Source organism: Sparus aurata, chromosome 15 (assembly GCF_900880675.1).
Source record: "Sparus aurata chromosome 15, fSpaAur1.1, whole genome shotgun sequence".
Taxonomy (NCBI): Eukaryota; Metazoa; Chordata; class Actinopteri; order Spariformes; family Sparidae; genus Sparus; species Sparus aurata.
Window position 1 is genome coordinate 11,374,642 of NC_044201.1, and position 23,872 is coordinate 11,398,513.

At 42.3% G+C, this 23,872-nt stretch overlaps 1 protein-coding gene across 2 annotated transcripts; it reads right to left on the bottom strand.

The window, feature by feature from the left end:
- Window positions 1-1,481: 1,481 nt before the first annotated feature.
- On the bottom strand, window positions 1,482-22,747 carry foxn2a (forkhead box N2a). Of its 2 annotated transcripts, XM_030441999.1 has the most exons (6): window positions 22,571-22,747; window positions 11,573-12,150; window positions 7,818-7,942; window positions 7,476-7,525; window positions 6,784-6,852; window positions 1,482-5,184 (listed from the first exon to the last, which is right to left on the bottom strand). In XM_030441999.1, the coding sequence occupies exons 2-6, from the start codon at window positions 12,134-12,136 to the stop codon at window positions 4,760-4,762; spliced, it is 1,233 nt and encodes a 410-aa protein (XP_030297859.1). In that variant the 5' UTR covers window positions 12,137-12,150; window positions 22,571-22,747; the 3' UTR covers window positions 1,482-4,759. The 2 variants fall into 2 exon arrangements, with proteins under 2 accessions (XP_030297859.1, XP_030297860.1); XM_030442000.1 differs by lacking the exon at window positions 6,784-6,852.
- Window positions 22,748-23,872: the final 1,125 nt, after the last annotated feature.

The following is a 23,872-nucleotide window of genomic DNA, read 5'->3' on the forward strand; positions in this document are numbered from 1 at the left end:
AAAGGGGTACACGTTTTAATATTACACCAGTGATACCCTAAAATGTACTGTGAGAGTTTGGTTATTTGTGCATTTGCTTGTACAGGAAGATCTGATTATGATATGAGTAATACAGCAAAGCAAGATGCTATTACCGTCATATCCTTTCCTTTTAGCAAGACCTAATGCCAGTTACAATGAAGTGCGGTGATGTCACTGATAAATTATTCACGGTGTGTGTTGCGTTAATAAAAAAAAAAATCAAGGTCAGAAATCACAAGCGCGTTGTAGCACTGTGAAGGATGGCCTCTGTGATTTCCTCTTTAAAGCACACATGACCTCGTTTAGACTGGAAGTGAAATGACAAGCTGCTAATGCAGCCATCACTGCTCAAATCCCACATGATTAATTTCACCTAATCCATAATAATCTCTTCATGTTTTCACCACAGTGTATTTATTACTTTCCTTCCTTCCCTCTTTCTTTCATTCTTTCTATTTATCTTTCTTCCTTTCTTTCTTATACCCACTTTGAAGAAACCAAAACTGTGGAGTCCTTATTCTATCAGCTGTTAAATTTGTAATACGCAAAGTAACCAAATTGGGTTTGCTTAAATGCATTTCCTCTGCTGCTGTTTCACTACTACTGATCTTAAATGCATAGAGGCAAAACACAAACTCTCTAGCGCGCGCACACACACACACACACCACAGCCAGTGGCTCCAGCATTGTCTGGTTGCCTGGCAACTGTCGGCGTGGCGTGGTTGCTAGGGCTGTGTGTGTGTGTGTGTGTGTGTGTGTGTGTGTGGAGGGGGGCTGATGCTGCTCTGATTTCCAGCTGAATTGAGGCAGTCAGTAGGGAGAAGCCCCCACTCCTCCAGTCGACACACAGGACTCTATTGAACAATAGAGCTGTGCCAATGGGCCTGAGGCTAGTCAGACAAGCCCTTGTTCAGGGTCACACTGTGTTCATCCCACAGTCCTCCATGACTAATTAACTTACAGCGAAGAGTGTCGTTTGGACATCTGATGATGCATCCATCACTGGCACAGCCCTGGAATTTACATTAATGTGAGGTGCATTTTCTGGCAGCCTGCCACGCTGGTACATTTAGAAGACACATAGAAGAAAAAGGGAAAGTGTGGCGGAGCCGCCGCATGTAGTGCCGAGCACAGCTCATGCAGTCAAAACAGGTCTGAACTGCTGGACTTGGTGGGAAATATCTGCCAGCTGTAACATGGTTATGTGAAAACTGAGAAAGCAGCCACATGGAGAGGCAGCCACGCATTTTAAAGAATGGATTATTATTAGTAAGAATTTTGATCCTGTGGCCTTCACAGCAGGTGGCAATGTTGATCAAAAATGCAGCTACTAATGTAAAGTGATGGCATTCATGTGTTGTGGAGGAGAGTAAGGAGGGCAAGAAAAATGTGTCAAGTCTCATTTGCAGTAAGAGGCAGAGCCGCAGATCAGACTGAAATAAAGAGATGCTTCACAACGGTAACAAGAACAGGTTTTTATTAATATTTTGTAATACCATATATAATGCAATTGCATATCTTTGGCGAAAATAAATCTTATAAACATTTTATCAACAGAGGTTAGCATACAAAAACCAAAAGGTGTGTCGGTCCAAGAGACATGGCAGACAACTGACACAAACTGATACTGGGTTGGCAGCTTTGTCAAATGCAACATAATGTTCATCATACCCATGGGAACTGCAACAGAATTTAGAGAATCACATAATCGATATTCAGTGTTGAGCGATGAAGCGACCGGGTTTGGAGTTTGTCAAGTCAGACCCCAAACGTTCAGGTAGCTCGTCCGCAGATCATCTCACCGACTCAGTGATGCTTTGAGACCAAACATAACATTTCTTTTGCAAGTGCTACAGAAAGAATGAGTGAGATTTTCCTCTACAAGTCTCTCCATAATTTTTCCGCATTTCACCGTGTACTTAAATGTAGTAAACTACACAGCAGCAGCCTGGGGGGGGGGCTGAGTTAGTTAGTTCAACATCCGATAACAATACCTGGAAGCATGAGTTATGAGTGGCAGTATTCTTCTTTTTTTATTTTTAGATTCTAAACTGTGAAGAGATTGAGAGCTAATCTCCAATTTTGTGACTACCTTAGTCATAACATCTAAAACATAAACATGAGGCAAATGTAAAAATGATTCAATCATCTTCAAAGAACTTCTACAGTACATGGGGAATGTGTCCATGTTACATTTTTACTCCCCAGCTGTACATCAATTTTGGCAACAAAAGGTTTCAGGATCAATGTTAATTAACTGTCGTCTATCCAATTCTAACACAAAGCAAAACAAAACATCAAGAAAACCTGGCAGTCATGGTTAAATTGGGAAAAATAAAAACACCCGCTCTAAAGACAATAGACATTGGCAAAATACTTCATCACTATAACATAGTGAAAGAAAAAAAAGGTGTATTGCTGTAAAATAAGACAAGGAGAAAAATAAAATACTTATTAAGAGAAGTTCACAGAGGGAGAAAAAATAAATGTGCTTAGTCATTTGTTTCAAACGACCTGTATCTGATAGCATTCAATAATCCCATAAATTAATGTCATAAATAAGGTGATGATTAATGAACAACAATTTGTTCTTTTTTTTCACAGCTAAACAAGACCAGTGTATGCAAGTATTACTTCAGAGGACTGCAGCTTACTCTGCTGTTTCAAACTCTAAAGCGACGAAAATAAACCAAGAGACTGGTTAAGTCACTGCAACGACTAGAGTCCTCTCCCATTTCCTGTTCGGAGGATTCAGAAAAAGTAGGGCATTGTTGCTCTAAATCACAACGACACTGTGGCAGCAGGGGGATATAGTGACCATGGCCCTTCGCAGTTTTACATCAGTGGCACAAGAAAATGTTTGGCACTGACCATGCATGCTATACTAACAGTCACTGTGACACAATGTGATCCAGTACTGTGGTTAATAAAAAAAAATGTGTTGCCCTTGTGTCCTTCCGTGCTACCTTGTATTGTACGCTGCTTTTTTAAAAGCTCAAATGAGAATTGTGGCATTTTACACAACTTCCCCTCCGTGAACTTCATGCAATCAACTGACAATAAACACTCCATTTCACATTGCGAGAAGAGAGTCGCACACTTCCTTATTTTGTTCTCAGAGGAAGAGCAAGGACGCAACACTAGTGGCAGGCGAGAACTGAGGGCACAACACGAGCACGGCGCAGGTCTTCAGCATCTCGCCTGCGAGACCAGTTCTGTCCAGCCATAACTACTCTGTCCCCGTCTCATTCTTTGATTGAACACGGTCTGCACTATTCATTTCAGAACCAAAACACACGCCCGAGTTGTGAATTAACTTGGCCGCAGGATCAGCTGACAGAGAATTAGCTGTATCATTTTCCGAAGTACATGGTTCAAAACACAAGGAGAACACATGGAGGTATAATCAAACTGCAAACTCAAATAATGGAGCAAGAAGTTCCCACCACTCCTGTTTCTCTGACTATAAACCAGCTCTGCATTCAAAATGGACCAGAAGCAAGCAGCCCTACAACACAGCTTAAGCAAGGAGATCTGTCTTTACACCAATCACATTCAATGGAGCTGTATGACTACTTTGTCAGTAGAAACAAAGCGCTCGACCATCTCAAACTCTTCTCAGGTTTAGGCTGAAGTCGACATGCACTATGATACACACACACGCACACACGAAAATAAAATAAAAACCTATGGGGGATAACCTATGAACACACAGTGAACATCTGGCAATACGCAGCAGATGTTAACTTTGCATAGGCTGTCGCCAAACATGTGAATATATGCTCCGTGTCTGCACAGGAAATGTCAAAAACACACCGATGAATGAAAGGGAGGTCGACAGGACAAGCAGTGGATTTGCAAATAAAATGAAGGCAGGTTTCACTTGTGTCGCACGGTAATGGTCGCACAAAACTGAGCGAAGTAGTATAGCTAACTTTGCAACTAAATTTTGGCAGTGGCAGAGTAATACCATTTCCACATCTTGCTAATCCTGAAACACAGCCAGAGCTCGTGTGTACTAAAGTTTACCCCGTAACAAGATCTGAGTACTACTCCTTTCGTTCTCTTAATTGTAAAGTTTAACTAGCATACTCGCCTCGGATAAAAGCCGCCCGCGAAATCATGTGAAAAAAGTTAAGGTTGTGGATTAATTATTGCGTCTCTCTTACAAGAGAATTCGTAGAGCAAGGGTTCCTTTCAAAACAGTGGCGATTTTTTTTTCTTTAGCACAAAAAGGAGAAACTGATATAACACCAGGAGGTTAGATTTTGTCTGTTACAAACATGCACTCATTCGCTTCATAAATAGATTCACTTGGAAGAGGATACAGGTTTGAGGAGGAAGCATGCAACGCTTTGAGTTATAAAACCTTCAGCTTTTTTCCCGTTTTGTCTCTCAGAGGAAAAATCTTGAATCACAATCTTCTAATCCAACAGAAGCAGGCGGGTCGTTTTGGATAGGTTTCATGATGGTTCTCCATAGCCCAAACACCCATCCCCAGAAGATACCCCCGAAGTTACAAAAGTCTCTATATGGCTTTGTTCTCCTGTGTGAACGATACTATTGCCATTTGTTTTGTTGGACATGGATACTCCCAAACAAAAAGGAAAGGCTCGAAATGGCCAATGAACGATCAGATAAGGAGAAGGAGGCACACTGGGACGCACGATCAGGGGTCAGAGGTTAGGGTTCACAGGGTCTGGAGTCTGATGGGGGCAAAAAAAAAAAAAAGAAATCTTCATTTCCTGTTAAGTTTTGTGCTCTTTACAGTGCGTTTGGAGCCCTCCATGCAGCTGCGTATACCAGCGAGGTGAAGCAAAGAGCCGGCGGCTTCCTTCAGCTCCTCATCCAGCTCTGGCTTGACCTCACGTCGCGGCCTCTTGCCGACGGGCCACTTGATGGCGGGCGGGCGGCGAGAAGTCTGGTGGACACCCCTCTCGTCCCAGAGGTCGGAGTCCTCGTCGCTGTGGAAGCCCTCACTGCCGGCGCGGCGGGACTGCCTGCCGTCGCAGCCCCCTTCATCCAGGGAGGAGAGAGACGAGGAGGAGGAGCGGGAGGAGCAGCGCTGCAGGGCGACGCTGCTGTAGTTGTGGTCCTGCTTTGGATCGCTGCTCACCAGGACAGAATCGGGCCGGGAGAGGTCCAATGGGCCGTCAGAATTGCCTGAGGAGAATGCAAAAGGAGATTTAAAAGCATCTCACAACACCACAAACCCTATAACACAGTCCATGTTATAGTTATAGTTGGTTTTAGAATAGGTTAAGACAGATATCAAGTAAATTCTAATGGAACTTTACAGCAAACTAGATTTTGTTTCTTAAAAAAGAAAAAGCAGAAATCAGACACAGTCAACCACAGACTGTAACTTTAGCTGGCTTTGTTTACAAGCATAAAGCAGAACCAAAAGTTGTTTCGGCCCAAGAGGGAAAACCTGTTATAAAAATATCTTGTTGCATGCATGTTAAAGCAGAATTGCCATTAATTTGGAGAGTACAAATGTTAGCATTAACAGCAAAGTGATCCTTGGAGGGCTCTGGCAGTCACTGCATCAAATGAATTAAGTGCAAGCAAATAAATTATGATCTAATAAAAAATGTAAAACGCCTAGAGAAGTTTTTTCTTTAAACATTGTAAGAAGACCCAGCACTAAAAGAACTGACTGAAGCTATAATCTCAACAAAAACATTTTCTTAATAGATCTTATGTAAAAGGTTTAGTTGTTTTGTTTGAACTTCTCTTAAACAAATAATGTTTTCAGGTGCTGGTAGCTGGATTTTGTTGCCTTTGGACAGAGCCAAGCTTGCTTACAGTGTTTGTGCTAAGTCAAGCTAACTTGTTTACAGCTTTTCGTCAAACTGTTCCTTCAATATGTATTCAAAATAATTATTCAAAAGCATTTTAGAATCAATCACATGTTAAAGTGATAGTTCAACATTTCGACTAGGCATGGTTTATCATGTCCAATACAATTGTGATAATCATCTAAATATTCTTAAAACTTTTAATATAAAAATGTTATCCCTTTTAACTTTACATTTTATCAGGAAACAAATTTGTTTTATAGCATCACGTATAGGATGCCCATCTTTTAAAAATGAAAAACAAATGTTCAAAGAATATTAAATAAGCAATCATGAATCATAAGGTCTTCCTGCGCATTTAGCGTGTGATTTGTATTGTGATCTGCAATAACATATTTTATCATCCCATCCCCTAATTTCTACAGATTAAACAATAACCTGTTAGTTTGTGAGTGTTAGACATGCTAATGCACGGATAGAGCCAGGTAAGCCATTTTCCCCCCCTTTCCAGTCTTTGTGCTAAACTAAGCTGACCAGCTAACGGCCATACTTGCAATTAGTGCCTCACAACTTTAATTTTTCACTAAAAAACTGTTAAAATCATGATGATTTATCAGTTAATGAACATGTTTTCTTACACTTGGAGAACAATATTTGGAGGCCATGGCATTTCTGCAGCACGACAGTACTTTCTTTGAATAATGCTGTTTTGTCACACATTTTACCCACATCTAAAAGTTGTCGCTTTGCAGAACATTTTTTTACACCAACAGGAAAGAGTAAAGTTCTTCAAACCTTTCCTGCATGAGAACCAACATTTAACTTTCAACAACAGGTGACACACATATCACAAATTAAAGCACACAAAATAAAAGAAGATTTAAGCAATGACAGGGTGGTAATGTCGTGGGTAGGACACAAAAAAGTTGGTGAAAGTATGGCTGCTTGTGGATTCTCTTACATGGGTCAACGTGGTGCCCGGGGGCAGAGTTTAAGAGCATCATGGCAGTGGCAGCATCAATGTCAGACTCTGGAAGAGGAGAGAACATGCATGATGGTCAGTCCTAAAGAGTGAAAGCATGGTAGCATGGCATCTCTACCAGGACTGGAAGGACTGGGGTGTTTTCATCATTTTAAACTAGAGATAAAGTGACCCAATCAATGCTTAGTGAATGGATTGGCCGAAACAAACCAGAGGATTAACTCCAGCAACTGATACTGAGAGTGCATCCGATATTTTCAGAGCTGACAAAGTGTCTAAAAGCCTCGTAGCTCACTTCTGGGGCTCTAAATTATTAATGATTACAGTGAGACTGAGTGCTCGACACTCTGCACCAGCAGAACCTCTGCCTGTCGTCAAGGTTACAGATCCAAGAGGCAGAGTCGGGGGGGGGGACGAGAGGCTGAGACATCGACAGGGAGCTCTCAACATTATGGTCTACATGAGGCATCAATGACTTGAAAGCAAGAAATCAAACCAAGAGTTGAGAATAAAAGCACAGTGATGCTGAATGTTCTGGGACTGAAATGTGCAACATAATCAAAATACTGCACAAACACAAACTGAAACTATACATTTACACATTCTTGCTCAGCAGGCGGCTTTTATTGTGCATATCCAAACATAAACAATGAAGTTTGCTTCCGTCTCACCTTTAAATGAGCAGCCTTGTAGAAAGAGATGGCGAGGGGGTGAGGAGGCACTGTAGAAGGTAAAAAAAAAAAGGCATGAAGGCTCACATTTGCGAAATAAAAAGTTAAACGTGACCCTTCAAAACTTTTGAGTTATTTTAAAAGGACTGAATTTCCAAAAAACAGAAAAACACTTAAAATCAAGTCAAAAACTACACTAACAGTAAATAAATGGTTTATGGTAACACTGATTTGACAGAGACAGAAGCGATGTGCCTGGCTTGCAAAGCAATTTCCTGCAACATCAAAGCCAACACAAACACATTATTCAAAACATGCCAAGAGTGGCTGATGACAATTTACCTGGGTGGGGAGGCGGGTGGTGTGCAGAAGGCATGTGCGGCAGGGAAGTGCTGCTTCTTAAGGGCTTGGATCAGGTTGGGGCGGTACTCAGGGTCAACACACCAGAGAGAACCTTTTCCATTGGCCTGTAGGGAAAAGTAGGGACGGTCAAACTTCTACATTTACTATCTACTATAGCAAGGCTGCAAAGTAAGAAACTTGTGGGGGGAATTTTAAATCGAAGAGATGTTCTAATAAATAGTCCCGGCGCGCAGGTGGTCGAGTGGTTAGAGCGCATGCCATAGACGCAGCCGACCCCGGTTCGATTCCGGCCGGAGGTCCTTTGCTGCATGTCACATCCCCCTCTCTCTCTCCCATATTTCCTATCTGTCTACTGCTTAATAAAGGTGTCTATGCCAAAAAAATCTTTAAAAAAAAAAAATAGTCCCGATGCCTGACCGCAACAAAAATATGTTACAGAAATGCCATAAGTTTGTCTAAACTTAATTCTGAGACAACACACAAAAGTTACATTTAGACTCAGCATTTCTCACCAAAACATGTATCCTTGAAACCTAACATAAAGGTTGAATCCTTGCTAAAAATACAATTGCAAAGCCACCTTTTCTATTGCTTAAAAACATGCAGTTTATTTTAATGTTGGTCAACTTCTAATCTTTTTCACTGCCTTTATGAGTGCATTAATACACTTCTTTGCATGTTACCAATGCCAACTGTTGTTGCACCATAGTGCAAAACCAGCAACATGACTGTTTATCACATGGTCAATGTGCATGCATGGTTCTTATTAGTATTTCCCCTTCGAGAAAAACATTTCTCCACTGCGGTGCCAATGGTCACATACTTCACACTGTTCCTTTAAATATTCACTGAGAGAGTTAGCAATCGATGTTTGTGATCTGTGTAATTGCAGAGCACTACAAATGATCGTGATTTATCAGGAGAGGGGAAAAGACAAATTACGTACATGATTCCACGAACTGGCGCTGTCTTTATAGAAAGCACTTTTAATGTTTTCACAGCTTCACCTTCCTGCTGTGAGCTACAGAGACACCTGAACTTGAATATTATATTATATATCATTAATATACAAGTATTAAATTAATTGATGTAATGTGCAGCTTGTTCTATGTCCTCTGTTTTGTTTATGTTAGAATTGTATATTGTTTGTTTTCATTTGTTGTTTGTGGTTAAATATAGGTTAAATGAAATGTGAAAATAAGAGGAAGTGTAACCTAACCTTTAAGAGACTACTCTCTTCAAGGTTAAAGGTCACTGTGGAAAAGCAAATGTCTCTTTTAACTATAAGCAATAATAGCACATTTTATACAAGACATACCTAAATTCTTTAAAACTAAAAAGAAAGTAAACAAAAATGGTGACATACCTAAACTGCGTGTGACTGTATCCTATTCTTTATTCATCCAAATAATGCAAGCATAATAATGAGTTATTTATCAAATGGCTTACATTCAGAACATTCTCAGCAGACAAACTGAGTACTACTTACTGCAGTGAAAGCAGCATAGTGATGTGTCAGATACCATTACAGCAAGTCTAATTTTGCACAAATGGCAAAACAATGAAGCAATAGTTCTTTAAGAAGGACTTGATCATAAACCACACAGTGGAAACAGAAAATGCATAACTATGAATTCCTTCACAGCCTGAACAAAAGGAGGAAATAGCTGCTCTGCAGCTCTGTGCGAGGAGGGAATTTGTCTGTTGGTGATGTGTGCGGGAGTGTGTTAACTGTCACTTTATCTGATGGCGGCGTACTGCCCAGTCTGGGAGGAGAACAGAGTGAGGGAAGGAGGGAGGGAGGAGAATAACCTTGACTCAGATTACCAACCAGCCCTGATGCAGGAAGAAGGAAATGTCTCCATGGCAACGGAAACCACCAGCCAGCGTCATGTGACACTGGTGCCGGTCTCTCAACAGACGAAGGGCTCACGCTGTGCACCTGCACGCTGAGCGGCCTGCGCCTCACCATGTTGCTACTCGCTGAGTGCTAACCACCATTCCCTCCCCACGGTGGGAAAATACAAGGTCTTAGCCAGGCGCAGCCTTGGCACCACGGGCTCTACCGGTCACAAGTCAGAACTCATACTGCAGCTCAATATGGCTACCGTAGTGTCACTTCCTGGATCAGTATTAAATACAAACAACATAAGTGTGACGCAGGTCTGACTGTACTCTTAGAAACCCTCCTGCCAGTCTCTAAAACTTGAGCAACATTAGAAAAATAAACTGAAGAGAACCAAAAAAGTTAATCATTATTGACATGTTCAGCACGTTGTTAATTAGCTTCTGATTATGAGCACTGGGGTCCCATATGAACATGTTCAACATGTATGAGCACTGCTTTAGTGTCCTTTGCTTATGTAACCAAGCGACAATCAACCGAAACAAAATCAAACCACACCTTTACAGTCATGATGATGCAGAGAAGCTGTCTGTAATAGTGTTAGACTTCTGAGAAAACACCAAAAACCCACTTGAGCTGATTCTTGTACCTTTTCTAGAGCCGATATTGGCCAGTCATAAATATATTGTATTGTTGTCCAATATGCATCTATATAAAAACTTTCTTTCTTAAAGTTCATAATGCAGACAAAGCTGCTTGGGGTGATTTATAACTATTACATTCCCATTTAATTTTGGCTTTTTTCAGTGCTCTGATGTCATTTTAGACAATAAAGTTTACCATTCTACTGTTACATATTCTCCTGAAATGCATACTTTGTCAAAAATGTTTGTTAAATACATTTGAGGGATTATTTCAAAAATCAGTATCAACCCCAAAATTCAGGCTCAAACCTTTCCTGTTTCTCACTGTATTACTCAAAAAAACATACTGGAAAGTTAAATGGAAATAGCAACCATTAGGAAGTAAAGTCACCCCTTCACATCCAATCTTTTACTGATTTCCCATTCAATTCACACAAACGTTTTCATCCTTTTTCCACAAGTGTATGTGGAGGTTAACATCTTACGGGAAGGCAAACACAAGTAAACAAGTCTGAAGCAGAACAAAGATTCTCTCTACAAACTCCTTGCACTATAGGTCACGTTCGCTCCATTCTCAGAGAGATACGTCGAGGTTGCCGACTGTGGGATGTTCCTCTCCCAGGTTAAAACAGTTGCACTACCTTGTAGTCCTACGTGAGATAAAGTCCTATCTTAGTGTGCTGTGTTTGTATTTCCTGTGAAGGAGTATCTGTGACCTTGACTGGATTCCACCCTTATCACAGCAGAGTCAGAGGTCCCTACGGCTGAGTTACAGACCCAGACACACGAGCCACACTGCAACACACTGTTAATAGAGCTGCAACTAACAATTATTTTCATTTATTTTCAGTCAATTAATCGTTAAATCCATAAAATCTCAAAACATATTCGAAAAAAATGCCCATCACAATTTCCCAGGGGCCAAATTGACATCCTCACATAGGTCGTATTATCCAACAAACAGTCCAAAACTCAAAGACTCTTCATTTACTACTACTATTACTACTACTACAAAAGTTGATGATTCATTTTCTTTTGACTCGAGTCAATTAATAGACTAATTGTTGCAGCTTTGTAAACCAACTGTGTTTTGCTAAACAAAGCAGACAAATCTTGGCCCATGGGTATTTTTAAGTTCACATGCTCAAACAACAACGCAAAGCCAACAGTTACAAGAAGCATAATTTAAACTGTGCATACAAGTTTAAATCTGTGTATCAAAGTTAGACAGTTTGCTAACCTACCTTTCCCAAACTCCTTTCGACCTTGAGGAAGCATTTGTTCAGGGACAAGTTGTGACGAACGGAGTTCTTCCAGCCAGTGGGAGCGTTGGAGAAATAAGGGAAGTGCTCGAGAATCCAGCCGTAGATTTCTTTAACAGGCAAAGATTTGCTGGGAGACTGCTCAATGGCCATGTAAATGAGGAGGGAAAACGAAAAAGGAGGCTTTGACTTCAACGAGTCCCGCTCCCTGCCTCTGCCGTGTGATGAAGATGAGGAGGACGACGACGGGCCCTGGTTGGGGCCGTAGTCTCCCTCTATGTCAAAGAGGGGACTGCCACTGGGCTGAGCTTCTGGACCTCCCAGAGTGAAGTTCTGAAGCAGGTTCTCGTGCAGCCAGTTGAGGTTGGTGAGCTCCTCATCCTCGTTGCCTCCGGTCCGATCCACGCTGGTCGCAAGCGGACTGGACGCACACTCCGCCTCAGGCAGTGTCCCCACACCACAAACACCTCTGAGCCCTGTCCGCTCTTCTTGCATACCCGGAATTTCCGTTTTCTTATCTGGTGACATCCCAATGATTGGACCCATTAAACCAAAGAGGTCTGGAGAGAGGAGAGAAGAGGTCGTTTTTACTAAACAGCATATAGACAGTTTTTAACAGATGACTTTAAAACAGTATGAAATGACTGGATGCAACATAATGGAATGATGTGCTCTTCCAAGCGTCAGCCTTGTTTTCTTATGTTTTCCCACGGGATACACCCCCTGTGGCTGTGCAGGTCTACCGCCATCCCATTCCCTGGCCCTCTCACTGCCCCTCTCCTCCACGCCTGGCAAGGACAGAGAGGCTCTCAGCACCGACCCCTCCCTCCCCCTTGACTCCAGCTAAGGACCATCGAAGACGTCCTCTCAAGAAACTGAACCGACTTAAGGCTCCACTCCTTGACGCCCACCTCGTCTCAGACAAGAACCAGCTGCTCGTTATGTGTAAATGAGCATGAGACCATCCGACAACTGCAGGAATGAGTGGATGGCTCTTACAGATTGATCTGCATTCAGCCAGGATCAAGTCTCAATTTGTCACACGCCGGATTAAGTAGTGTAAAGAGGCTATGGATCCACAAGTTGTGTGTCATTTGACAGCACTAGGAAATTCAATATTGCCAGAGCCATGTATCATTAAACAAATCCAAACAAGTACCTCCATTCCTATGACAATGATTTCATTATCAAATAGGCTCGGAAGAAGAACTGTGGCAGTGTCTCCCAATCACAGACTTTACTTGAGTGGGTTGCCTAGGTGTATAGGGCGACTGTTATATCTTATACTTTTTTTTTCTTCATTTGTCCAAGAAAACGATGTCATCCATCATCGATTAACTAGTGGGCAATCTGCACTTGCACTTCCCTTCCTATCTGATGTCAAAATTAAAAAAAAAAAAATCCAAATCTAAAAACAAAAAAAAAAAATCATGCATCATGCATCCCTAGATTTCACCTAAAGTACTGAGTTATGATTTGGATTTGAGCAGCAGAAAAAAAAAACTGTCTCTGCACACTACAATAAGCAAATTGGTAAATAAGTGCGTATTTAAACCTGAATAACTCCGTTTGAACCAGAAAATACAAGCTATGGTCTTTTATACTGGTTAGTGAGGCCAAGAGCACAAAGAGATCCCTCTCTGGCTCAGCTCACAACAAGCTTTATGTCCTGGGTGTCACCATGCCAACCGTGCCGTCCCTTCAATTTAGAGCACAAATCCCACAAACAAGATAAATAGATGAAATAAGAAAATAAGTAATCCATGTTGGCAGGCTCTGCCACAGAATGTGCTGAAAATGGTCCCACTGGACCAGTTGGTGGACACCAGGTTCCCTGGTCTGGGGTGGTCTGGGATGTTCTGGATCCAGATCGAGATAGGAGAAGGCGTTGGGGGCTTGGAGAGGTAATGGCAAACGTGAACCAGTGGTTAAGGGATATCTTCTAATTTTTGCGATAAGAGGAGAATTGGGTCAAACTCGAAAGTGTTAGCACAGCGGGTGAGACACACACACACACACACACACAAATCAGTTTGTCAAAGCCAGTCAGTGAGGACAGGAGAAGGAGTGCATTTACAAAATTACCACTCAACTCTTAATGAGGGGATAAACGTATGGCAACCAGATCTACCTATTTTGGTTTAGAGTGACTTCTAAATCAAAACGCCTGATTTATTTAGCTAAATGGATACATGCTTCTTTCAAATTAGTACTTCCTGTCCACTCCATATATGGCTACATTGTGTCCTGCACTCTGCCTGTCAGTCTTCCATTGTCATCGCTTTAATTTGTCAGCACCATTGACGTTTCCTTGTGTACCACATGCACTTCTGCGATTTTTATCACCAAAAAAAGGGAAGTAAGTCAAAGAGCTTTCCAGGCCAAAGGCAAAGAGGGAACATAGGAAGAGACACAACAATAGAAAAACCCTTTCATGGAAGAACAGAGCAAACAGACAGAAGGAGAGAGACCAAGAGACAGAGAAAGACAGACAGAGAGAGAGAGCCAGCTGAGACTCTGTGGTGGTAGTGAGGTAGGCTATGTAAGTTATATCCTCAGTCTAGGATGAATCACAGCTCTCAGCAAAGTAGAGCAATCAGATATGTCAGGCAGCGCGAGAACTGCCCATTTGTGTTAAAAGAAAATCTCTGCTCAAGAGACTGAAAACATGAGAAGATATCCCTCGACATGACAGGTTCCTACTAGAACTGGGACTGCACAGCCAGACAAGCCTGCAGTTTAGGAGGACAATATAATTTATCCTTCCAAGGAATCACTTCAGAATGAAGCTTTGAATACTAAATGCTTTTGAAAATGTTTGAGCACAATCAGGTGAAAAGCATGTATATACTTTCCGGTCCCAGAACAATACCCCTACTTTAGACTGTTCTTGTGAGTTTAAGTCAAGTCTATATCCATGACTGTGCGAACCAATACCTGTGTATGGCAAACATTAAGGTCACAATAAACCACTAGCCCACACAGGTGTGGCAAAAAAGTTCATGACTTTTTTCTTTGTTTGATTAGAAGGTGTGGTTTCTTGATACTGGGTCAACAGTAAACACTCTACATGCTTGTGCTTTTTCTTCAGCAGGCCATGACTGTCTGTACACTTGATTCAGTTTTGTGGCAGGCAGAGGAGAAGAAGTCACAGCCCGGGTAAAGTGTCACATGACTGATTAACCTTAAAGCACAAGAGAGCTTCACTTCAGTCCATTTTCACAGCCCTGACCTCTCAGCTGGGCTCTTGGGTGGCAGGGAGCGCTTATCCTCTTTTGAGTAGCTCCTCCAGAAGACTGCCATTTAAATATCAACAGATGTATCGTGATGGACGACACAGAAAGCTGTCCTGCATCCAGCCAAACACAGGAAGTGTTTTACTGTGACTGCAGCTGGTCAATTACGCACTGCTGTAGCGATGATCGCAGCTATCATTGCTCTTATGAAAAAGGCATCAAAGAGAGGCGGTTGGGAATGCGATGAATAATGGGACACTAGTGTGTACAGAGTGGAGAGGGGGAGAGGGAGCTAATAAGCTGCACTGGCCTGTTGACTGCAGCTCATCCTTGAAAATACACCAAAGCTGCAATGGTGCTGACCTGATGGCTCATCTGCAAGTTAAAATAGCCCCGCGCACCGCCAGCCTCATCATATTCATGTGCAAACAGGCGGGCACTAACAGCAGGTGCCAAGGCACATTTTTCCCCCCTTTTCAAACTGCTCTTTTATCCTGTTAAGCACTTAGCCTATTCAAAAATACACAAAGACATATGGAGATAGCTTTAAGTGGCAAATCAAGCCGCTGACGTGTCAAATATGTACAGGGGAATGTAAAGAAGACGACGGCAGCGGCGGCAAAATGAAGAGGTGCCGGTTTGAGATGGTTCCTGGGAGTGAATCTCATGATCAGGATTCAGTTGCCACGGCAGCCAATGTTGTAAGGGAAGCAATTGTGCTCATGTCTGTGCATGAAGAGAGAGCTAATGTGGGGAGATCAATACAGGCGGAAAATGCTGAGGCCAGCAGTCTGCTGCTGTTCTCCACAAACCTGTCTGACAAAGAGCAGCGGGAAAGGCCACAGCTAACCTGGTTGTCATGGCACGCCTGGCATAGTGCCATTAAGGCAAACGAACACACTCGACAGCTGTTTTTGTTCAGTAAAAAAATGACATAAAACATATTATTTTTTCGTAAATTTGGGAACAAATACTCTCGGGATTATGTATGCAACTGCCTTAAATTCACACACAGATCTAATCTTGCCACACCCTCCTCACAAGATGTACTGCAGTTGACACAAACCAGTTACACCTCTGTAATAGATACACAGAGGTGTGTCGCAAAGCCCCACGGCGAGGGCTGTTATTTGAAACCCTAACTGATATTTAGGTGACTACCCAGTCTGGTTGGAGCTCTGAAAAATGTGAATGAGACAAAGGGGGGCTGAGTTAGAGAGGGAGAGAGAGAGAGGGGCTGTTCCAGAGCGAGGTAGCCAAGAGTGGCAGTCTTTTTTATTTCATGAGAGGGTCAAATTATGTCATGACAAGTAAAGCATCCATTAATGTGAAGGCTAATCAGGCTACTGTTAAAGCACATCTAAATGATACATTCTCTAATAAAACTACTCAATGGTTTAAAGCGATCTACTTGGAGCCCGAGGTGAAAGCGAATGAAAAAAGCTTGCACAAAGCATTACAATTGGCCCTGCACTCGGCTTATACAAAGGAGCAGTTGTTTTTGCTCCAGTCATGTTTCAGAAGCGCTCAGTATTCACCTCACAGTTTCAAACAGTGGACCGGGAGGGGAGGAAACACCTCCCGCCTGTTGAGGAAGTTCATTTTCAGAAAACAAACGCAGACTTCACACAGAGACAGCGAGGTTCTGCTCTACACCACAACAGTGGACTGAAGCAGCGAGGGGCCGAGAGGCAGCGTTTATTAGACCAGCGGTATTTACTTTGGCAATCTATGAATTCCAGCAGCATGTAGCTTATAGACCGCTGACAAACACCCGAGCCGAACATAATGAAATGACTGATGCAATCACTTAACAGCTGGGGGAAAAACAAGACAACAAAACAAGGAGACATTAACTTCACACAGTGATTTCAAACTCCAACACACAGGACTGCACTTCGACCATCAGCAGAGGTGAGGCCTGTAAAAGTGCATGCCAGCCCCCAGCCAACACTGAAACCTTATCTCTTGGGTCATGTGGCTCTAAGTTAAGTGTACAAACACTCACCGCCAATCAGCCTACGCAACAGCCTCGTATACTTTTTAACACCAAAAACAGCACCAACTGCCTGAGCATCTCCTCTGCAGTAGGGTCAAAGTCTATGTGATAAACATGTGAAAGGAACTTTTTAATCAAGTTTCTATATATTTAGAGGCACATTGAATGCTCCTTTGTTAGTTAAAGTTTCAAAATAAGCCCTTCCACAAATGTGCTCTGTTTGAGATTTCCTTCCATGTAAATACTGCAAATGTCTGCAAAAGAAGTTTTGTGTGCAAGACAAAGTGACAAAAGTCTTCCTGAATTAGAGCAAATTATAATGAAATCCTTCCTAAAATATCCTTATCAAGTACAGTGAGAACCAACAGAAAACAATCTGAAAACAGCTGCAAGTAACTTGTTTTCCAAGATTAAAAATATTTACTGAAGCTTCTGAAGTGAGTAAATGAACTTAAGTGCATACACAGCAATTATGAACATGCAGTAATGAGAAGAAATATAAAAAGATGAGCTCAGTGCTCGTCTTCTTGGCTATCCGTTTGTTACATTACAGCCTCTTATATTTATATTTTATACCATTGAGTTGACTCAACATCATAGACGAGTACCCGCCCCAAAAAAGAAATACAGCTGTGTATCATTTAAACTTAAGTTAGTACGAAATAAATATCAAAGTTTCAGAACCAAATGCTACCTTTTTAGCAGTTTAGTTTGGAGTATACACAAAATCGTTTTTAATATTAAACAAAATAAGCTTAACTTCTCCAAAGAGTCAGAGTTTGAAGTTATAAAACAAACAGACCGACAAGAGCATTTCCTGCAGGCCCTTATTTACCATCTCTCAATACAAGAAATGTTTATGCAGCGCTACAGCTCTGAGCAACATTAAAATGAGACGAGAGCAAATTTCTCACATGGAAACCTATAAAGCATTACAACATTATATCAAAAAGAGAAATCCATTCATATTTTGGTGCCTTCGTGTCTTTGTTACATAACCTGCATAAATGAAGTTTACTTTATATTTCAAACAAACTTTATTTTAGCAAAAAATCACCATGGTGATGTGATGACAATGCCAGACGTTTAAAAATAGCAAAGCTCTTGTAAACTGAGCTTCATATTTATTCATGGATTCAGCTGTTTCAAGCACAGAGCCTGGTATAAGACTCTCATTCAAGGAAAAGTGGCAGATGCATCAGTTTCATGTTTACATCCTCAGCCCTTTACCAGTGCTGTTCTAAGGACAATACTGTTTAACAACTAAAGTTCTGTTGCTCCCTGGTTGGCACTGGGTCCGAACTTTGGTAAGGTGACAGTACAATCCCCAATGGCCTCACACATCCTCAAAAATCCCGATCATCTGCAGACAAGCTGATCAAGCCTGCGTCGTTTTTGTCAGACTGCCATCAATTAAATAAATCCTGTTAATTCAACCCGAGGTGACGAGACAAAGGCCCATTGTGACGCAGGACACAGCCGTGCTTCCCTCTCCCTTCCTCTCAATCAAAGAAACGGTCATATCAGGGTTGTGTCAAGGAGGCGGGCCTTAATGGGCTGCGTCTCGAGTCCATCCCATCAGGAATGAGACAGGCGCAGGGACAGGGACAGTTGGGGGTAAAAGTGGGGCAGAGAAGGGGGGGGGTCGGTCATGATAGAGTCAGTGCGCGACCACTGTGACCAATCAAGAGATGTAAAACAATAAGTGGAGTAGACGCAGGGGCGCCATAACAAGAATACACACATTGCCCGTATGCAACTTATGTAAATACACACACGCAGAGAAAGACGTATGGAGGGAAAAACTGAGGTGGAAACTGAAAACATTCATTTTCAAACTGTGTTTTTAGACTTGACATGGTCTGTCTTTTTGTTGATGTTATGACGTTACCTACAATAAGTCGACGCCAGTTTGTAAAATAGTGACAGCTGTTAAGTGGAGAGCTTAGTGGATAAAAATAGGTGCCATTTAGCTGTACTCTGGTCCCCCGGGAGATGCTAAATGATGTGAAACATCACAAAAAAGGGCCGACGAGTTGATCATCTGAAGAGGACATGGAAAGCAGTATCATGACCAGAGCCACTAAATAAAGCACATGGGGTGTAAACATCGCTCTACAGGTGTTTAACATCTCAGATTCACGGCTACGACCTATGTTTGATTAGCAGAATGTCACAGGCCTGAGAAAACAGAAGACGACCTACTCCTGGGGCTGTCCCTCCTTCACACACACACACACACACACACACACACACACACACACACACACACACACACACACACACACACACAGGGTTAGAGCAGGTGATGAAATGTGCTTTAACCATTTAAGCCAACCACCGCATAACTGCACGAAGCTGTCGACTCCGCAAACCAGATAGGCCCATGCCGGCAGTTAGAGCTGGAGCTCGCTGATTAATGACTGATTACATTTGCTCATTCTAACAAACCTTGTAATGGGAAGGCTTCTTTATCAAAAACTGTTAAGAGTTTGGCTGATCTTTTTTTAAAAAATACACTACTTCCCACTTTGGATGTGTAAAAACACTGCAATGTGCACGCAACAACATAATTATGGGAATACAGTCATTTCAAGTGAACAGCGACCGCCAACTTTCTTATTCTGCCAATCATCAAATTATTCAACCTCCTCCATTACAACGATAATGGCTACCTCAGTCCTACTAACAGGCAGTGAAATCAAAGTCTCAAATGACTTGGTAATTAGGGTTTTCAGAGAACAGTAGGTTAAAAAGATTTGAGCTTTTCTGTTCAGGCAGTCTATGAGAATCCAGGTTCAGACTGTGTTAAGCAATCCCAAAAGTTCCTGCCACATGGGTCAGCTTTCATAATGAATTTAAACACAGTCACTCGTATGCTTACAAAGAACATGGTGTATTTTAGAGGACGCAACCTTTCATTTACTTTGGGTCAGAGTACACAATTCTGTGATAAGGCTGATTACATGGCAATACCACCATTTCGAAGTGCAGATTCTGTACCACTGGTGTTACAGCTACAAGTTACAATCCAGTACCATGCCATTTTCTTATTAAGCTATTTTATACATTATATCCAGCAAGCAGATAACTGAACAGGAAAATACAGCTCAATTGGGTTGAAAATGTACTTTGTATGAAATTCACTCCATAGCAATGTTGTGCTGTGCTTTGGTGGTCTCTCTTGTCATACTGTTTCATTGTTGTCATACATCCTCTGAGGAACATCTACCTGTTCTGTCGTCAGAACAGTACAATGGAGCAACTTTTCAGACAGAGTGACACCAAAGTGTCTACAAAGTATTAAAAATGAAGTGTGGCAATCTTGGGAGCACTGGAGGAGCATGAGATATATTTGATACCACTGATTCTATTACTGTATTGGTACAGTCAACACACGGACAGGGAGCAGTACATTGTCTTTGTCCAGGCCATTAAAGGAGAACGTCGGCTGTTTTTAACTCATATCCCTGTTGATCGAGGTTACGGAGTGCTGTCCGTAGGAAAAACAACGTGAATTTTTTGCACAATATTGACCAGATATCAGGACGGCAGCTTAAGCGAACCTATGTGGGGCAGACATCCTTAAGTTTCACTTTCGGTAATGTCTGCCCGCATAGGTTCGCTTTAGCTGCCGTTCTGATACTCGGTAAATATTGTGCCAAATGTTCTCGTTATTTTTCCTAACGACAGCACTCGGTAACCTCGATCAACAGGGATATGGGTTAAAAATGTTCTCCTTTAAGCTTTTAAATAAGAAAAAAAAAAGTTGAGACTTTGATCTTATCTCAGTCAATGAATTTAAAAAAAGAATGCGGACACGCCTGGCTTTACCGTCAGGAGTACATGAAAAAAATACCAGGCAATTCTATGACTCATGTGATCAGTTGTTGCATGAACCTCGCTCTTGATTTCAGTTTCAACTTATCTGACTAAATGCTTTTGATTTTCACGTGTGCCAGTAACATATACAAGCTGTGTATGTTGTGAGCAGACCCATAAGGAAAGACTTGAATAATCATAAAGATCGGGCACTATGCCTCCTATTTCACCTTTATTTCACCTCTTGCTAACAATGGAGTAATTCTACCTATTGTTACTACAATGTCTTAAGAGGCCTATTCCAGCCATTCAAATACGCTTATGATGGGCCACAACTTAAGATAATCCAATTCTACTGGTAATGCTTCACATCCATGAAGTTATTAAAGCCATTTCACGTCAGCAATAAACGCATCACTGGGTTACGACGAGTCTTATTTATAGTAATGAATGTCAGTAAAGTTGGCAGACCCTCGTCTATTCTGGGAGGCAAAAGTACTCACCCTTCAGAGGGTACTGTACATACAAACATGTACAGGAGCGGATACATACTACACCTACAAAGACAACAGATGGTTTGACCCACAACACGACCATGGAGATTTCTGGCAATAAAATATATGGCAGATTGACAACATCTGTTTCTTTTTTGTCTGTTTCTGTCCCCTAAGCCCCTGTTGCCTTTGTCTTTCTATTTATCACCAGGGCTTTAACAACTGTCAGGCAAGGAGAAAGAAACGTCAGTCTACATTAATGTCATAACCTCACAAGGAAAAAACATTTCCCAATGCTTTTCTTTCCTCCTTCAAAACACACACAAATAAACCTCAGAGCACACAGTGAATTTGAGATGAAGCCAGTGAGAACACTGACAGGTAGCAGGTAGAGAGACAACAGGGGCAGACACGTGGAATAACAAAGTATATGAAGACATATTCAGCGAGAACATATTAAGTACACACGACAGGGTTAAACCGAGATATTTTCCCTACACTCTGACATTGTTTGTAGAGCACTCTATATCTGGGACAATCTTGTGATAATCCATTACATCATGTGCTTAGCTAGCCAGTGTAGCCTCCCAACCTCTGCTACCGTCGATATCAAATATTCAAATAGTTGTAGCTATGAGGGTCGGACAAATAAACACCGACAAGAAAATGATGAACCGCTGCCTACTACAACGTGAGGAACCACGCCACAAACAAAGACATTTAACGAAAACAGCGAGTCCAAGCCAAGTGGGGAAGACACACTCAAAGTGGTGTTAGCAAAGAAAACCAATATGCTTTGTAGCCAATGCTAGATATACTGTGGCATTTAATCGCCGCGGACTCAAGACTACACTCAGGCAGTCACAGCCAGTCACACAATGAGCAACACAAAGTTACACGTAATGACGTGGACCATTGCACAACACTTCCCTACTTACGGGGACTCGATACGAACTAACTTAGTGAATTACATTCAGGTCACTTTTAACTAGAGTTAAGTTCCCGAGCTGTAAGGTTACCAACGAAGAGCTCAGCCAACCCGAGAGGCAAAGTAGCGTTAGCAGCCGCTCGTTGGGTCAGTGAAGGGAAATCTGCTGCTAGCGTTAGCATAACATTTTAACTATCCAGAATATTACAGTTATTCTAGTTTCACGTATCAAACCATAGCCATTCGTAGGTGCTATAAATACCACCCCTCTACTCTTCAAGCTCCGAGCCGAGAGAACAGAGAGAAGTATACAACGTTAACATTAGCTAGCTGGCCACATGCTGTCGCTTGATCTGCCATGCTGGCTGCTCTAAGCAAAGTCACTTGACCACATTTACTTTTAGCTTGTTCGGAACACAACCCGTAATCGGCTGAACACGGTTAAAAAACGGTGAGTTTTAAAAAAAACAAAACAAAAAAAAAACACGACCAAATACTCACAATCATGCACGGCGTGCCTCGGTGCGGTGTGTTTAAAGACACGTCTGTGCGCAGTTTATTCAGTTGTCTGTCTCACACAATGTCAGAGATCAGATCAGCAGCTGCTTCCTCCATACACGCAGCGCGCGGATCACACAGCGCACGGCAACGCTACCAAACCCCTCGCCGTCGTCATGGCAACAGGCCCACTTCAGCCAATCAAAACCCCTCCCCTCCTATCTCCCCTGGCAACTGCCGCAGCGCAGGAGCTCCGCGAGCGCGCACGCCATCCTATTTTGCATGGTGAAAATGTGCTTTCACTTTTATCGCCAGCTGCTTGTAACGTAACACAGAGGAGGGAAAATAGTGTTTTAAACAGATTTATTGACCGATGTAGTGATGTTGGTGGCGAGGCGGCGGGCGGGGGTGAATTATAATTTAATAAAGTGTGCGCGAGCGATCAAACCGGACGGGTCCCACACAAAACACTCCCGCGTTATTTAGGCTACATAAACACCTCGGGGCGGAGAGAAAGGATGTGTCACCACACCCAGCCTCGTGACGATAGTGGACCCTCAAACAGGGCCCCTCCTAGAGTAAACGATGATACAAGGAGCTAACATGACCTGTATACACTACACACAATGGACACATGCTGGGTGATGCCTGGGCACGCAGACAAAGCAAAGGAAAGAAATTGGAAGAATACATAAAAAGGCACAAGTGTGCGCCTTCTTAGCTGTGGCAGATAAAACTCATCCTCTGTGCATGTGTAATTGAATTACACGTAGGCCCTACCTGTTATTCACATGAGTGCATGGGTGTGCTTGAGGAGAACCAGCGGGTCGGTTTTGTGTGTTTTCCCGGCCATCTGATGAGCTTTACCAGGCAACTGACTTCACACCAAACTGTAACTTTCACATTACGGTGATACCTTACTCATCTCAGCCACTCCATTTCATAAGCGTACATGAGTGGCTCTCTGTGGACTGATCCAATAGCCGCCATATTTGTTTTTACTGTGTTGAAGCCCAAATACCTGCCATGCAGCAGAGCTGTAAATACTTTTGCACTGGTGTTGATGCACACCCTTGTTTTTTCCCCCGCTTTCAACTGGACAAACAGGCTTTGCACTGGCGAAGCCTAATGTCACAGTGAATGCCTGGCACTTGGTACTCGTCATTAACAGGCTCCTTTAAAGAGTTCCTTGTTTTTCTGGTGTCCGATTGTTCGGGTACACTGTGAATAGAAACACTTGTGTATAATTTATGCCTATAGAAAAGGTGAGGATGATATGGTGATATTCATCTATCCAACAAAGAA